The sequence below is a fragment of the Lissotriton helveticus genome, chromosome 7 (assembly GCF_964261635.1).
Source record: "Lissotriton helveticus chromosome 7, aLisHel1.1, whole genome shotgun sequence".
NCBI classification, from domain to species: Eukaryota; Metazoa; Chordata; class Amphibia; order Caudata; family Salamandridae; genus Lissotriton; species Lissotriton helveticus.
In genome coordinates this window covers 984,921,697-984,940,738 of record NC_136068.1, presented here as the reverse complement: position 1 = coordinate 984,940,738, position 19,042 = coordinate 984,921,697, and the positions used below count along the sequence as shown (strand labels likewise).

Here is a 19,042-nt window from a genome sequence, read left to right as displayed (position 1 = left end):
CCACACGAACACACCCACACGAACACACCCACACGAACACACCCACACGAACACACCCACACGAACACACCCACACGAACACACCCACACGAACACACCCACACGAACACACCCACACGAACACACCCACACGAACACCCACACGAACACCCACACACACCCCACGTGCACACACACACCCCCCACCCCACCCACCGGGTTTGTCGGACTCCTCTCGTCCCGCAGTGGTGGCGGCTGCACGGGGTTGGTAGGCAGCGGGGGCAGGCACCGGCAATGTGCCTCGAGCCCCCTCTGCTTCTCTCCCCAGACTCCTCACGGCAGCGGTCCAGGCCCAGCAGCAGGCGGGGCTCCCCCTTAGCCCGGGAGCCCTGCTGGATCACACGCTGGCTCCCTCCTCATGCTCTGGATACCCTGGAGGGCCCTCACTAACTCCTGCAGGTCGATACTTCAACTAGCTTTTATTTTGCTGACTAAACACAAACCGGAAGTGGTCATTGTACACATGCGCGGACCCCCGTCTCAGTCTGTCAGAGGTCCTGCTTGAACACTGTGAGCTCATCTGCAGCTTCTCTAACCAGCCACTTGAAGGTGCTGCCCTGTTAGAGATCTCTAGCACCGCCCAGCGGACATTTTCCCCTAATAAAATCTGCGTTGAAGCAGGAGCTGGAATAACTCCGCTTTTGGAACTGACGCTCAGTACTGTCCCGGTATGTCTAAACTTGTGACACAATGAAACAGGGTGTGGAAGTGGTGGGAGGGGGTTTTAAGGGGAGAAGTCTGATGAAGGGGTGTGTGTGTCGTTGTCTAGAAGGCACAGCGGCCTCATACTGTAATTGAGCAAAGTGAGAGGTACGAGGTGGTAATGATGCCACGCTTCATGAAGTATCTTTTAAAAACCAAGAAGGACTGGTTAGCTGATTTGGTCAACACATAGGGAGACCGGGAGTCTCGGAATTTCCGGATAATCGTGATTTTTCATCTGTTCCTGCACATTTCAGTACATTTAGTGCATGCCCCAGTTTTAGGAGGGTCGACTGGATGCAGATGATGGCACTTGTTTGTGTGTTTTAGTGCAGGATTAGTTAGAAGCCATTATTAGAAAGCAATTTAGTTAACAGGGGTCGGTACTGCCAATGAAAGGTGCACTGAGTTCCTCCCTAATGCCTCATTACGTGTGGTTTCAATGTTAGTAAGCGCTGTCACTTAAGTCATTTTGTGCCGGTTAGTCTATGCAAAGCTATAGTCCTACTTCTATGTTTGTGAAATGTCCCGGTTTCTAGTTTTCAAGATCCTGTCACAATTGCCAACAGGGCATCTCGTGGAGCGAGGCAGGTGGCAGCCGAACGAGAGTACCTGCGTCATAAAATACATCGGAAAAGGGAGCGCTACATCTTTACTGTGTGTGGAATTACAAACATTGTTTCGCATGTAATTATGCAGCTATTTTCGTCTGAAAACTGCCCAGTTTCTTCGTGCCATCAGCTCCTTCATATTTTAACTCCTTAGCGCACTCGTGGATAGGAAAACACACATACCATATAATCTGAGATCCAACGAGTTCTTTAAGGGTCACCCAGTCAAGCTTTTTCTTTTCCTTCCGCGTTACAAATACTAAACTCAGATCGTTTCTCAGCTTTACTCTTTATTTCTTTAGTCTTGCTGCACACTTCCACACGTGTCAGTAGCCATATTGGTAAAATTACATCAAGGGAAACTTCAAACTGGTTGATAGCAAATGATTCGGCTTAAATAAGACACCAGCAAAACAAAACATAGCATAGTATAACAAAACATAGCATAGCATAACAAAACGCAACAAAACCTAGCAGAACAAAACAGCATAAGATAACAAAACATAACATAACAAACAAAGCATAGCATAACAAAGCATAGCATAACATAACAAAACAGTATAACAAAACACAACACATAGCACAAGAAAACATAGCAAAATACAACAAAACATAGCATAGCAAAACATATAATAGCATAGCAAAACATAGCATAGCATATCAAACACAACAAAACATAGCATATCATAACAAAACATAGCATATCATAACAAAACATAGCATATCATAACAAAACATAGCATATCATAACAAAGCATAGCGTTTCATAACAAAGCATAGCATAGCATAGCAAAACATAGCGTAGCAAAAAATAGCATAGCATAACAAAACCCAGCATAGCATAACAAATCAAAGCATAGGATAGCAGAACAAAGCGTAGCATAACAAAACAAAACTTAGGATAGCAAAACAAAACATAGCATAGCATACAGCATCACTCAGCACCACCACAGCATCACTCAGGGGCACCACAACATCACTATGCGCTACCACAGCATGACTGAACGCACAGCATCACTCGTTCGCAATCACAACATCACTCAGCGCCACCCAGCATCAATCTGTGCAACCATTCAACAACAACTGATTCAAATATGTTCACTGTTGCAAGCTTTATTACAAATGTAACAAAAAGATGTTAATATTTCACTTCTGTTCTTGGATTTTCGTCACAATAAAATACACTGAACATAATCTTCACAAAAGTTATTTACAAAAGTTTAAGCTATTGCCATTATAAATTACAAGAACTTTTATTTAAGTATTAATTATTAAAAAAAATTAAAAGCCATTGTTATTAGTAATATCAATACATGTAAGCCTCATACATACAACACATATTGCATTACAAATGCTATAGGTGTCACATTTGCGAAAGTTAAAACTATTGGCTTTGTAAATGACAAAGGTATTAATTTCGCTATTTTCAAAAACAAAACATAAATATAAAATGTGTCATTTACAATACCAATAACTCAAACTTTCCTAATGCGAGACCTATTGCACTGCAAATGCTTGTTTATGTTTGCTTTGTTTGGAGAGGTTCGTGAAGATTCATCAGGCGGCACCAACATTATGAATAAAGTAAACAATGCTCTTCCTATGCACCTTTTTGAGTCACACATGTAGTCTCTCTCTTTCTGAGCATCATTCATAATTTGCTACCACAGCCTGTAGCAAGGGGCAGTGGGTTGCCCAATTAAGCCATTGCCTCTCTCCACTGAATCACAGCATTTTTCTCTTCCACGTGTGCCCATCTGTCTAGGAAGTAGTGCACTTGAGCGTTTGGGCTTTAAAAAAAAAAAAAGTATTTGTTGATGCAATGGGTCTTTTATTTATAGTTTTTGGGAAACATAACCTTGACACCTTTGCTGGGTGACATTTACTTTTTTTTTACTTTTGCGCTTTTGATATTCATCTCACGTTTGCAAAAATAAATTGCATTACAGGTTTCCAAACTTCAGAGCTATTGGCTTTAATGATTGTATTTCTCGGTAAGGGTGAGAGTGTTTTGCCAAGGGTGCTGAGCTCAGGAAGCTGGACACCCCGGTATACATGATTCCACTACCCCTGTGCTGATCATCTGAGCAGGTGAAGAGGGTGTGTGTATTGGATGGCGGAGGGACGGGGGTCATACATAACAAAATCAAACCGGAGTAATGGTAAATAAAGGGAAGCTTTGTGTCTCTTGGTTCAAGGAAACTTCATAGACCACTCTTGCTTCACTATCCTTGTCTATTTGATGTCCCAAAGAACCGTTGAAGATAAATATCCTATTAATTATTCACCCATCTATAATTATGTCTTTCCCAAGGAGACTAATCACCATTTGTTTAATCTGTTCATTCAGTAAAAAGAAAGGTACTGTGGCATCGGTTTGTATACACAAGGTAGTAGCTGCATTCTCCTGTGGAATTTTACAACCTTTTATAAATTGATCATTTGGAAGCATACCTTTGCAAAATATTAAACTAGTGTGCTACTGTTTAAATGACCCCTTGTAATTTTACTAAGGACGACTGCCATTAAAGGGGAATGTGGTTCTTTTTAATATATTTGCCTGCAGGTCGGTGTGTGTTAGAAATGGTGGTCTCTAGTTGGCAGAGGTAGGTACCTTTTGTCCAAATAGAGACCCTTGTTTCTAGTCCTGGTTAGGGGGGTACACACTTTAGATAACCCCTGCTCACCCCCTTGGTAGCTTGGCACGAGCAGACAGGCTTATGCTAAAGGCAATGTGTAAAGTATTTGTACTCAAAACACACAGTAATACAGTGATAACACCACAAATGGACACCACACCAGTTTAGAAACAGAAAGTATCTTTATCTAAACTTAACAAGACTAAAAGGATAAAAATCCAACATACAAGTATTAATAAAAATTACTTTCAAAAGATATTTTAGCAACTGAGCCAATAGAAAACTATGGATGCGTGATATCTTGCAAAGTACCCGTCCTTGTGACAAAATTCACCAAGCCAAACAGCTGCAGTGATGGAAAGCTTCGAAAAACAAAGAGATGCGTTGTTTTCTTAGACCTTCGTGGATGCGATGCGATTGTTCCGCTGGGCACAGGGCAGCGGTGTGTCGGGTCCGGTCTGTAGGGGGAACAATGCGTAGATTCTGAGATGATTCCGATCCGCGGGTGATGCGTCGGGGAAACTTGCTGCACTGGGATGATTTGTGGAAATCCGGGAGACATCGGCGAGCAATGCGTCAAGCGGAGCTGCGTCACTTTTTTTTAGCCACGATCCCTCAATGCGTTGATTCTTGCTGCAGTGACAGGCAAAGTGTCAGTTTCAGCAGCGGTGCGGCAGTGCGGGGAAATTCTTCTCACACCACGGCGTTGCATCAGAAAAACTGTTGCAAGAAGAGTGATGCATCAATGTTCTTGTTGTTGCGTTACTTTCCAGATCCCAGCAGCAGAAATGACCTCCAGAGGCCCCACACAGCCACAGGCACTTCTTGGCAGGTCAGAACTCCCAGCAAGGAAGTTCAGCAGAGCTGGGGGAGAAGTCTTTGTGTCCCTGAGACTTAAAAACAGGAGGTATACTCTACCCAAGCCCTTGGAGACTTTGCTCAAGCCAGGGACACAGCACACAGCAAAGTCCTTCTCCATTCCTTGGCAGAAACAGCAACTGCAGGCCAACCCCAGACACACAGCAAGGGCAGTACTTCTCCTCAGTTTCTCCAGCTCTTCTCCTTGGCAAAGATTCCAGAAGTAGTCTAAAGTTCAAGGGTTTTAGGTCTAATACTTATACCCCAAAAATGTGTTTGCTCTCTTTGTTCAGATAAGCTCTGTGCTCTGTCAGAAACAGTTCTGGGGGACACTTTGGAAGTGCACAAAAACCTCCATTGTCAGTGTAAGCCCCGGTTCCAGACACACCACGGGGGGCGGAGCCATCATTGTGGAAGGCAGGCACAGCCCCATACAGGTACAGGTGCTACTCCTCCCACCACTCCAAATGCAGACCAGGCCTATTCAGCCTAATACTGATTCATCCAGACTCTCTGGAGCGCCTGCACATCCCCAGCCCCTGTCACTCCAAAGCCAGCCAGTCAATACACATCCTAGCAAAGGCACACAGTATGGCTAAGCAAGAAAATACCTACTTTTTAAAAGTGGTATTTGCAAACACAGAATGTAAAAATCACCATCACTAAAAGATGCATTTTAACATTCCGAGGTCAGGCATACTAAACTTTATTTTCCTATCTGTTTCCCAGGGGCAGTTGTGCTTATAAGATGTTATTAGCAAACTACCCATTCTATCCTATGGGAACAAATAGCCCTACAATGGTGAACTGAAATCGAAATTGGCAGTATTTCACTATCAGGACATGCCACACACAACAGGGCATGTCCTACCTTTCACATACACTGCACCCTGCCCACAGGGGTACCTGGAGCCTACCTTAGGGGTGACTAGCATGTAAGAAAAGAGAAGGTTAGGGTCTGGAAAGTGGGTGCACTTGTCAGGTAGACATGGCAGTTAACAACTGTGCACAGGGTTTTTATACGCGCTTCAGAACACGTTTGATGTCATTCCGGCGAGCTATTTCCGGGAGGTGGAGAGTCTGCAGAGGCAGTTGATTTGGGATGGGCGCTCGCGTATCGCCATCCTGACGCTTCCCTGGTATGATGGCGGTATCGCACTTCCGGATATTCGGCGATACTATTGGACCTCTCAGCTGGGGGCAATTAATCATGCAATGTACGGTCCTGCGTTAAATCCTGCGTTTGAGATGGATAAGTGGCTGCTACCGGGTGGAGATTAGAACAGGGCGCTTTATTCCAAACCTGCTGTACGGAACCTTTCGGGACCCACTAAGATAGCGGTGCGAGTGTGGGAATGTGCGAATGTGGCAATGGGATGGAGGGATCGACTGACCCGGGCGAGTCCGCTCTATGCGTCTGAAAGACTGGGCAGCTTGTGGCAGACGAAAGGTTTCGAGAAGTGGGATAGGATCGGTATTTGCAGAGTGAGTGATCTCTGGGCCAAGGGTAAGATTACGACCTTTGAGGAGTTGAAGGTAGAGTATGAGCTAAGTGACAAGGAGTTCTTCCGTTATGTACAGATTCGCCACGCGTTGAGTTCGGTTTTTCCTGAAGGTACTGTTATTCCTGAATCATCTCCACTCGAAGATCGAGTGCTTAACGGATATGTTCCCGACAGCACTATTTCTTTGATATGTAAGAAATTGATTAACGATCGAGTTGACCTGTTGGCGCAACTCATAGAGGTCTGGACCAGTGACGGTCTAGAGTTGGATGACGAGGACTGGCAATCGGCGATATCCTCACCTAAGGAGGTCGCGATTCCGGCCCGTCTCTGGCTCGTACAGCTTAAGATCCTGCATCGGATTTATGTGACCGGCCCTCGCTTGATTCGTATGGGTTACTCTGTGGATGGGTTGTGTAAGCGTGGATGCGGTTTAATTGGTACTTTCCTCCACATAATTTGGGAGTGTCCGGAAGTGGTAGTGTTTTGGAATCAAGTGCATGCTGTGATGGAGGAGGTCACGGGTGTTGCGCTGTTGCCTGAAGCCAGGCGTTGTTTGTTAAATGTTTGGGGACAGACTGATTATGATGTGGTGCAGACTCAGTGAGCGACCCTTGGGAATATGGTTGCCAAGAGAGAGATTGCGCAGTTGTGGGGTTCCCAGAGTCCGACCACGATCTTGGCATGGAAGGAGAACATGGACTGGTGTATGTTTAGAGAGAAGACGGTGTATGTGGCACGCGGCAGACCTAAGAAGTGGGGTAAAATCTGGGGCCAGTGGAACTCCTACCGGGGTGATATATGTACACCCCCCTCGCTGATATTCCGGATGTTCCTTTTTCCCCCTGACCCGACATTCCTAGTATTGTTTAAGCCTCACTGTGCTATGACTCTGATTTCCCCCCTGCCCCCCCTCGCACTGATGATTTGTATTAAATTGTAATGCACTTTCCTTCCTCCTTGAACGCATATCCAGCTGTACTGCTTTTGTTGCCTTGTTTGTTTATGTTTCTTTAATAATAAAAAGAATTACAAAAAAAAACAACTGTGCACAGACACTGCAGTGGAGTTACCTTTTAAGGGCTACTCATGTAGGTGGCACAATCAGTGCTGCAGGCCCACTAGTAGCATTTGATTTACAGGCCGTGGCACACTCATTGCACTTTACTAGGGACTTACCAGTAAATCAAATAAGCCAATCATGATAACAATTTACAAAGAGAGCATATGCACTTTAGCACTGATTAGAAGTGGTAACGTGGTCAAAGTCCTAAAACCAACAATAGAGCAGGAAAAAATAGTAGGAAGAAGCAAACAGATTGGGAATAACCCTGCAAAAAGGGCCAAGTCCAACAGTGTGTGTGTGTGTCATTTTTCACTAGAATGTTAAACAAGCAGAATCCACTTATTGCAGCATTTTTCTGAAAATAAAATTTTAAGGGCTATATGATTTTAGTCCTTTTTACTAAATTCATCCTTCAGTACACCTGGGCAGAAAGCTGCACCCCATAACTCCATAAACAGCAAACCTTGTGCAAAGAAGAGGGGGATTGTCCTGGCTACTTTGATTTGTTTCTGGGCAACCAATCCACATTCAGTCAACACAGGAGTCCACTCTGTTCAGATGAAAGGCGGCCAGTCAGACTGCTAGAAACATCCTATTCTTCACAATCCGGTCAATCAGATTTGCTAAAACAAGCAGAATTGATGTCTGTTTAACCATCCTGACTGGCTGCATTAGAAGAGTTTGCCTGCTTCTTTCGAGACAGCTTTGAGGTACAGGAAGGTGCAGTGTGCCTGTTCAGGATGAGGGGAGAAGTCTAGCACCAGGGAATGTTACATTGGATCCTGTCCTGCTGCGGGGCACTGGGTGGATGTGAATCCGTTTAATTGCCAATCTGACGTAAAGGTTTGATATGTACAACCGTTTGTGCCTACTGAGAGAAATATGCAGATGGAAAGAAATTAAATTTTTCTGCTATATGCTTTCAAGAGAAGAGTTCTGTAGAAGTTCCTCAAGCTTTAATATAGAAGACATGCACATGTCTATATCAAAACAATGTCCTTAAATCCACAGCATTAGGCCTGATTCTGTTAAAATGCACAGCACATTGGTAACAAATGTAGGGAGACACCTGAAGGCTGAAGCATCCGACAGCCACCCCTCATCTTCTCTGTAACAGAATCTTCTCTAAAGAGGAGGAGGAGGAGGAGGAGGAGGAGGACCAAGACAGGTGTCACCTGGCCCAACCCCTCTTATGCAGTACAGAAACTAGAATGACTCTTGCGCTTGTAGCAGAGTTCTTTCTATAGGCATAATAGTTGTTTCATTGTGTCTCTGGTGGGAGTTAGCAGAGGACAGCTGTCAGTGCAGCTTCACGGCTGCCCAGAATCTGTGTGCGTGGCAGCTGCGCTCACAGCCTGGTGGCTCGCGCAGCCTGCAGGCCATGCTGGTGGACCAGGACCTGCATAGTGTAAGAAAAGCTACTTATGATCTTTGTAAACACTTGCATAACAGTAGCTATAATGAGCTATCTTCTGCCTCCTTTCTTCACTTTATGCATTGCATGCAGCTGTCGTTTAAGAATGTAAAATGCAAATACAAGCATTTAACAAACAAAAAAAGCAATTGTTCTAGGATGGCACACTGGCAATGTGCCTTGTTGCTCATGTTGTGGATATTGTCTTGCATTGTAGTTTTAACGCGTTGTTTCCATTACAGGAATGCTTGTCCTTGATGTCAATGACTGAGGCCCGCCACGATGGATGGGAAAGCGCCGTATCGGATCTATGACCCCGGAGGAGCCAGAGATACCGCCCTGGAGCGGCTGGTGGAGGAGAATGCAGCACTGAAGGAGAGGATGAAAGGCATCAGGAGTCTAGGTAAGGGCAGACACCTCTACTCTAGGCTGCTAACCCTGAATGACAAGATTGAGGCCATTGGTAAATGCCTATATCTCTGATGCTACTATTCTTTCCTAAAACCCCAGCCATTTCACTATTACCTTGCTAAATTTCAATATTTCAGTTTGAAGCAGGACTTGTCAAACGTAGTTCTGCTGCTAAAGGGACCAGTAATAGGTGCTGCGGTGCAGCGACGTAAGTTGACATGCTGGTAAGCTGGTTATTCACCATTGCAACCATCTGATGGACTCAGCCCTTCTGCCAGTATTGAGTGGTGCATACTGGAGCAGCAGTAGCATGACACTGCTCCATGTTCTCTCTTAAACTAACAGAATACCCGTGAGTCCTTCTGAAGATCTCGGGTTCAGCGTGCTCAGAACATGCACGGGCTTTCCCTTGCCTTTTCAGTTGAAATGCTCCAAACATCAAGTCAGAACCCAAGAGTCTTTGACGAGAAGGGGTTCACCTATAGCTCTGAGACAATAGAAACCCAGACATTCGATGCTGCTGAAAGTTCGGAGTCTACCTGACATCACATGGCTGCAGGATGAGGATGTATGAATGCACAGCAAGGAAAGAAACTCCATTTGTTCAAGGCTGGAAAGTGTGACAGAAAGCATTACAAGGAGGGGGAGATTCTTGGTGCGGAAAAGGAGCAGAGCCAGAGGCTCCTTTAAGGTAATGCCAAGTAGCTGGGCTCTGTCTAATCCACGCCCAAATTATTAGGCAATAGGCATGACTTTTCTACTGTACATACTGTACTGCCACAACTTCACATGCAGTACACACACACAGGGGCGGCTCCTCTACAATGGGGGAGGAGCATCGCTCCACTGGTCAGAGCCAACAGTGAAAATATAAAACGATATTTCATTATTGTGCGCAGGGAGGGCCGGGAAATGAGAGGGGAGAGGAAGAGTACTATGTGCACTCTCTAAGTGAGCATGTGTGTTTGGCCGGCCATCTCAGGCCGACCAAAACACAGGTTTCTCTAACCCCACAGACTCCCTGACCTGTGTGAGCATCTTTCCAGCCCGCTAAGGCCAATCCCAGCAGTTCTCTCCTAGCAGGGGAGCAGTGCGGGGTTTGAAAAGGTATTCTGTGATGTGGACGCAGTGTCTCCTGGGACTAGGAAGAACCAGCATGAAGGCGCGACGTGAGAGGCGGCCGGTAGCAGGTAAGTTTAACTTTTTATTATTATTAAACTCCCTCTTGCCTCCCCCCCGCGCTCCCCCTCCACTCCTCCTCCACCTGTCTCACCACTTTATTTATGTGGCGGCCGCCGCTGTACACACATGACACATGCTAAGGATACAGGCACACTGAGACTAGCACAACTTCAAACACCCATACACTCAGACCCATCCGGGGAGACAGATTTTTTCAATGTTAGAGCAATCCACCCGACCTCTGGCAACAGTGGCCGATCATCGCTGTCGGTGATACTGAACTCCTCCATAGTCTTTGCCACAATAGACTTTGAAGTCCGATAGGAAAGACTGAATCAGTCGGTGTTCCACTGAGAGGACTTCTTTGTTGTTCGAGAATCAAAATTACAGACTGTGTCGAATTTATTTAGGTCCCCACAATCACCATGAAATGGGTTGTTCCCACAATCACCATGAAGGGGGTTGTTTCCACAATCACCATAAAAGGGGTTGTTCCTGAAGGATTGCTCTTTCCTCCTCATTTACATAATATTATTTGCAGTGGCTAGACCGATCGTCCTCTAATAGAATGATCGCTTTACAAACCTGTGTTCATGAAAGGCAGATGCATTCTGAAGTATCTAAGGACAACCAGCTGGCTGCACAATGACAACCACATGGGTCTGGCCCCGAAAGGCAGAAGAACTAGTCCGACCTCCAACATGTATTGGCCCAATCATTAGTAGAGTATTCATCTTTTGGAATATTGTCAGAATTAAAAAGTAAAGAAGGTATAATCCTTGTGAGTAAGAGTCAATCCACGCTGTACAGCAGCATAACGCTGCGTCTAGCATCTGTAACTAGCATTTGAAGCGCCGACAGAACACGTCCTCGACTAGAAAAATCGAAGTTGGCCATCTTGGCCAGGGTGTGAATCTGTGCGCACGTCGATTATAGCAATATGCTGCTCACAGACATTCCTACTTAAGGTGCACTACAGGCATTAGGAAAACAAATCTGTCAACTAAGTGTCTAGTTACGGTTCCGAGAAGGAACACTTTGCCCATGACACTGTGAAGATCACACTGGCTCAGCCGGAGGCAGATCCAGGTCAGTATGGTAGTATTAATCCATAAAGCCTTGGTGTATTTAAAGAGCCCATTTAAATGTCACCAGCACATCCAGGGTCTTCGACCAGAAGCTGAGAAGCATTTAGTCATTCTGATACGTAAGAATCGCAGAGGGACTAGATCATTAGTGACCGATCAAAACTTTGGAATAGGCTGCCTCTTAGACTAAAATTGGAAGGAAAATGTGTTTACATTAATAGAAAAGTTGAAACATTTTTGTCTTAAATGACGTGAGCATGATGTACCGAAAGCACACGGGTCGGTGCCACCGTAACCCCTGATTTACAGCTCTTCTAAATGGAAAAACCTGTTTGTGTGAACATTTGTATTGTCATTATTATTATTATATTTATTGCAATATTAATATAATATTCTGATTGTTATTTTAACATCAGTGAACATGGACACAATACACAGGGAAGCACACCTATTACAACATTTACCTGATCACTACAAAGACCAGGCAAATGCTCTAATTCAAGAAGGCAAAATAATCACTAACGCATCAATCAAATGTGCCCTTGATGCAGCTGACACAGGCTCTAGGTCCATTAACACTGGTGTGCTACTCAGAAGACATGACTGGTTACGAATCTCAGACTTTAAACAAGCTGTACAAACCACTATCCTCAACCAGCCGTTCAATCAAGGTCAATACTTTGGACTGGCTGTAGACAGCACTGTAGACAAGATGAACAAGCATTTGCAATGCAATAGGTCTCGCATTAGGAAAGTTTGAGCTATTGGTATTGTAAATGACTATTGTTTTATTTATGTGTTGGTTTTGAAAATAGCGAAATGAATAGCTTTTTCATTTACAATGCCAATAGTTTTAACTTTTGCAAATGTGACACCTATAGCATTTGTAATGCAATATGTGTTGTATTTAAGCGATAGAGGCCTGAGTCATCCAGGCCTTTTCTGAGCCCAGATTTTCAGAAGCAAAATCAAATATGAATAATATTTTCTTAGAAAAAAAGTCTTGTTAGTTTGCTTGTCGAAGACGGCTCTTCTCTGTTACTAAGGAAACACTTCTTATTATGCATTTGACTTTCCCATGCTTCAAGTGGGGGTGCCAATGTTGAAACTGAAAGTTGATCCAGGTGGCACTGCATTTGGACTAAATTATTAGACATATTTTCCTTGTTAGTAACAGGATTCGCACTCCAGCCTTGCGGTCTGAAACAGTTTTGTTTTTATTGTTATTAAATGAGACAACATAAACGTGCTTGTCCCCTGGGTCCTTGTTAATAATCCCAAAGTTAGCTGGTGTGATCACTGGTGCCGCTGTGGCTGGGCAGGTAGCAGCCACTGTCCTTTTTGTCCCACTTCGGTGTCACTCATAGACGTTGAAATGTCACTTCATAATTACACTGCAATTATGAAAGTGTCACACACAGCAATCTGAAATATTGGCAGCTATGAAGGAGTTATTGCTGGCAGGGTAGTACTGACATTACGGGGTCACAGACAATATGTGCTGAGGGGCAATTCTACTTCGGAGGATCAGTGAGCATTGCTCTGCGGGTTATCCTGCCGCATATTTCCTCTTGATTCCATGAGGTGCCGAACGTTGTGCCTGTGCGCACGGGTGCATTAGGGGTGGGTGCATGGGAGTGGGGGGGGTCAGGGCAAGTGCGCTGTGCGGGGACGCGTGCAGCCAGGGTTCGAGGGATGCAAAAAATCAATTTCTGGGTTCAAGGAGGTGCTGAAAGTTCTGCTTGAGTGGAAGGGGGGAGGCAGATGGGGAACACGGGAGGAGCAGGGCACGTGCAGCCAGGATGGGAGCGGGATGAAGAAATATCCATTTCTGGGTTCAAGGGAATGCTGAAAATTGTGCTGGGTGCAGGGGGCGGAGGTGAATGCACGGGGAGGGCAGGGTACAGGCGCTGTACTGGGACGCGTGCAGCCAGTATTCGAGGCGGGAAGAAGAAAGATCCATTTCTGGGCTCAAAGAGGTGCTGAAAGTTGTACCGGAGTGCACGGGGCGGCGGTGGGTGCACGGGGAGGCAGGGTACAGGCGCTGCACGGGGACGCGTGCAGCCAGGATTGGAGGGATGCATAAAGATCCATTTCTGGGCTAAATGAGGTGCTGAAAGTTGTGCCTGAGTGCACGGGGCGAGGTGGGCTGCACGGGGCGAAGGTGGGGTGCACGGGGCGAAGGTGGGGTGCACGGGGCGGAGGTAAGTGCACGGTGGAGGTGGGGTGCACGGGGAGGGCTGGGTACAGGCGGCAGGCGCTGCACGGGGACGCGTGCAGCCAGGATTGGAGGGATGCATAAAGATCCATTTCTGGGTTCAAGGAGGTGCTGAAAGTTGTGCCTGCACTCCCTGGGCACGTGTGCACGTGGAGGGCGGGGACCCGTGCCCCCAGGACTCGAGGGATGCCCGGAGCACTCGGCCCGAGCCGGGGAGGGTGCCCGAGCCCCGGGGGGCACAGCGCCTCACCTGTCTGCCGATGCAGCGCCTCGTCGCCTCGCTGGATCCGCCGCTGGCGCTGCCGTCTCGGCTCCAGCCTGTCCACTGCCATTGCCATGGTTACCACATTTCCCGGTAAAGCTGTGACTCACGGGGACCACTCCGCCGAGCGAGCCGTACCCCCCTCCTCTCGGCTGACGGCTCCCAACCGCATCCTGACCCCTAGAGAACATTACAAGCGAGCGAATCGAAAAAGTTACGATACAAGCACTGGTGAGCGCCACACACAGGGCTGGGCTCGGGGTGATGGGCTGTCTTAGGAAGGTGTGTTAGCAGTCTCAGCAGAGAGGCCAGTACTGTATTGGTCTAGGTGATATCTAACACCAAAAAAATAAAAAAGATCAGCCTCGGCCGGTGCGGTCGGGTCCGGTCCCGGGTTACCGTGTCCCCCAACAGCAATAACAAAAACGGAAGTCAGGCACTTTTGCCTGAGACGGGGGCGGGGCCTGCAATCCAGCAGGAAGTCCCGCCCGCCGCCACAGCCGCCGCCGCCGCCGAGGAAGAAGTGGAGCGATGAGACACTGAACACGCCGAAAGAGCCCGGTAAGTGGTGGGGATGGGGGTCACGCGCGTGTGTATGTGTCTGGAGTGCGTGTGTGTGACTGTGGGGGAGGGGGGTGTGTGTGAGCGAGTGTCTGCCGTGTGCCTGCGTGTAAATGCGCTCGCCTGTGTGTGCGCATGCAGAGGGGTGGGGGGTGGGGGGTGGGGGCTGCCTATATGTGAAGCGCTCTGATACCTGATTCGGTTCGGGGCTGGGAAATAAAAAAAATTAAAAAAAAAAAAAAAAATGCTGTTACTCTGCGCATGCGCGGGTGAGACGCGCGCTCCCGCGGTGAAATCCGCGAAGGAAACGCTTGTGTCAGATTGGTGTCCACTCTCCCAATAACGGGCAACATTAGGTCTGAAGCAGACTCTCTCAATGCTCACGCATTGAGAGTACGTCTGCTCGACCTAAAAAGGACACTGAGACTGCAAAAATCCATGGGAGCATTACAGTCTCCAACTACATGTGGTTCCTTTCGTCACTCCTTCTATAGAGGAGCATCCAAAACCATTGGAGCAGACACTGCCTTCTCTTCATACAAAAGCACCACACAAACATCCCCCAGCAGAGGATATTTTAGAGGGGGATACAGAGGAAATAATAAGAAGGGCAGAGGCCGAGGTAACAACAACATTCGCGCCTCCCCCGCTAATAAACAGTCACTTCCCCCACTCCCTCCAGACCATTCCACTCTGGTCAGAGGAAGACTCTCACAGTTCCTACCTGTCTGGAATTCCACCCCAACAGACAAGTGGGTAAGACAAATTATCCAGTATGGTTACTGCCTAGAACTTACAACAACCTCGCCCCCTATACCACCTAAACAGCGTCCAATGTCCACGGACCACCTCACACTCTTAAATCAAGAGGTTCTCTCACTGCTTCAAAAGCAGGCAATAGAACTAGTTCCAAAACAACATCAAGGAACAGGGGTTTACTCACTGTATTTCCTAATCCCCAAGAAGGACGGTACTCTAAGGCCAATACTCGACCTCAGACCCTCAATCTCTATATACAGTCAGATCATTTTCATATGATCACCCACCAACAGGTCCTCCCACTACTTCAACCAGGCGACTTCCTTGCCACACTAAATCTCAAGGACGCCTACTTCCACATTCCCATACACCCTGCCCACAGGAAGTATCTAAGGTTCATAGTGGACGTACAACACTATCAGTTCAAAGTCCTACCATTCTGGGTGACCACCTCACCCAGAGTGTTCACAAAGTGCCTTGTGGTAGTAGCAGCACATTTAAGAAGACAACAGATCCATGTCTTTCCATATCTCGACGACTGGCTTAATAAAAGCCAAATCGTACAACCAGTGTGTTCATCACACTCATCAAACCATCCAGCTGCTTCACAACTTGGGATTTACAATAAACTACCCCAAGTCCAATCTTCAGCCTTTCCACATACATCAGTATCTAGGGGCTACACTGGACACTTCCAGAGCTCTGGCATATCCCCATCCAGCCAGGATAGCCAGTATGCAAACACTCATAAGCAGGTTTCAACCACAACATTCCCTCCTAGCAAGGGTATTCATGCAGCTCATAGGAATGATGGCCTCTTGCATCTTTATCGTTCCTAATGCAAGACTTTAGATGCGCCCCTTACAAGAATGCCTAGCACGTCAGCGTCAGTGGAACCAGGCTCAAGGACAACTTACAGATCTGGTGTTGGTGGACAGCCGCACACATCACTCTCTGCAGTGGTGGAACATACAAAACCTGTCCAAAGGGCGGCCGTTCCTAGAGCCGGTTCCACAGGTTAACAGCAGACGCATCACTTACCGGCTGGGGAGCCCATCTCCTAAACCACACAATTCAATGCAAATTGACCACTCAACAAAAAGTGCTCCACATCAATCACCTAGATCTACTGGCAATATTTCTAGCATTAAAATCATTCCAAGTACATCTACAGCATAAGACTTTCCTAGTCCAGATGGACAACATGACAGTCCTGTTTTACATTCGGAAACAAGGAGGCACACATTCTTTGCAGCTGTCCCAGCTCGCACAAAACATTTGGAGATGGGCCATTCCACAAAACATATACCTTCTGGCAGAACATTTCTCAGGAGTTCACAATCAGATTGCGGATCTGCTAAGTCGACAGACACAGCAGATACACGAATGGGAACTTCATCCCCAAGTTCTTCAACCATTTTTCCAAATGTGAGGTCAACCAGACATCGATCTGTTCCCCACACACACAAATGCAAAATGCCCAACCTTGCCGCCAGGTTTCCACACCCGTTGTCTAAAGGCAATGCGATATGGATGAACTGGTCAGGCAGATTTGCGTACGCTTTTCCACCACTCCCACTGATTCCTCTAGTAGTACATAAGCTCAGACAACAGTCTCTCAAGATGATCCTGGTGGCTCCCACGTGGGCACGCCAACCGAGGTTCACAACACTACTAGAACTCTCAGTAGTTCCACACCAAAAATTACGCCTCTCCCTAACATTGCTAACGCAAAACCATGGAGAGATAAGGCACCCCGATCCAGGTCAACTGAATCTAGCAATCTGGCTCCTAAAATCTTAGAGTTCGGTTATCTTAACCTCCCGACAGACTGTATGAACATCATTAAAGAAGCCAGACGCCCTACTACTAGAGCTTGCTATGCAGAAAAATGGAAAATATTTGTCATCTATTGTAATAACAATAACATTGATCCACTGGATGCTTCAATCCAGGACATCATTTGCTATTTGTTACATTTAGAAAGATGTAATCTAGCATATTCATCCATACGGTTACATCTAGCCGCACTTGCTGCTTATTTACAAAACAGATAACACTTGTCATTGTTTATAGTACCTGCAATTAAAGCCTTAATGGAGGGCCTTAAAAGAATAATTCCTCCAAGACTACCACCCTCTCTGGTGTGTAATTTAAACATTGTTCTTACCAGCCTCATGGCAACCCCATTTGAACCTCTACATAAGTGTGAACTTCAGTTCCTCACATGGAAAGTAGCTTTCCTTGTCACAATTACCTCTCTTAGAAGGGTACGTGAGTTCCAGGCTTTAACCATACAAGAACCATTCTTACAAATACATCCTACTAAAGTGGTTCTCAGAACAAACCCCAAATACCTTCCCAAAGTAATCTCTGCTTTTCATCTTAACCAATCAGTTGAGTTACCAGTGTTTTTTTCAAAACCCAGACTCTGTGGCAGAGAGAGCTCTTCACACACTTGACGTCAAAAGAGCCCTGCTTTATTACATTGACAGGACCAAGTCCTTTCGAAAGACAAAACAACTGTTTGTAGCCTTCTCCCCACCTAATAAAGGTAACCCCATCTCCAAAGCTGGGATCACAAGTTGGATTGTAAAATGCATTCAAATATGCTACCAAAAGGCTAAACACACATTACCAATTCCACTTAGAGCACATTCAAAATGCAAACTAGGGGCGTCCATGGCATTCTTAGGGAACGTTCCATAGGGAGCGCACCTGGAGAGCGGACCCTTCAGCATTGCACCTCAAAAGGTTTAAAAACAAGAGAAATGCCTACTTCAGGAAAATAAAGCGCACAAAGTTGGACTTCTTCAGCCGCCAGTTGGACCAAGCAAAAAACAGGCCAAGAAAACTGTTCGAACTAATCAAGACCCAAACAAAGGCACAACCCTTACAATCAAATAGCACAACAAGCGACACCCCACACTGTGAAGACTTCTCTGCTTTCTTTAAGCTAAAGACTGACAACATAAGAAATGACCTCATCATGGATGTAAGCCGATTCCCCAACCACACCAGAATGGCTAACACTCAACCTAAAAACATGGCATCTTGGCTGTACTTCGATACCTACTCGGAAGAAACAATACACAAACTGCTCTGCACCTTGAAGCCCTCTAATCACCTCACAGACCCTCTACCTGCTAATGCTGTAAAAGACTTCATCCCCTTGCTCCTCCCTCTCTGGACCAAAATAATCAACTGCTCCCTGCAACAAGGCCTCATTCCAGACGCCCTCAAGGTGGGGCAAGTCACGCCTATGCTCAAGAAACCTACAGCTGATCCGTCTGACCTAAACAATTACCGGCCCATCACCAATATCCCCACCCTGGCCAAACTGCTGGAGAAATGTGTCCAACTCCAACTAACAAGACACATTGACCAATTTGACCTCCTCAACTCTCATCAATCAGGCTTCCGAGCAAAACATAGCACGGAAACAGCTATGACACACATAATTGATGACGCCCTCCAAATTCTTGATCGCAATGAGTCCTGCCTCCTCATCCTTCTTGACCTCTCGTCAGCATTTGACACGGTCAAACATGAGAACTTGCTGGAGCTGCTAAGCACTAGAATGGGTCTATCGGGAACGGTTCTCAAATGGTTTTCGTCCTTCCTTCACAACCGGTCTCAGAAGTTCAAGATCGACAATGTGCTATCTTCACCTGTGCCTGCAGATCTAGGTGTTCCACAAGGATCCTCCCTCTCCCCCACATTGTTC

General features: G+C 46.4%; 1 protein-coding gene across 4 annotated transcripts in view; it reads left to right on the top strand.

The window, feature by feature from the left end:
- The window catches only part of TNIP1 (TNFAIP3 interacting protein 1), a 236,128-nt gene that overhangs the window by 71,713 nt on the left and 145,373 nt on the right, over window positions 1-19,042 (top strand). For all 4 annotated transcript variants that reach the window (XM_078653618.1, XM_078653616.1, XM_078653617.1 and 1 more), the window contains exon 2: window positions 9,077-9,237. In XM_078653618.1, the coding sequence (XP_078509744.1) occupies window positions 9,117-9,237 (121 nt within the window). In that variant the 5' untranslated portion in view covers window positions 9,077-9,116. The remainder of the gene's footprint in view (window positions 1-9,076; window positions 9,238-19,042) is intronic.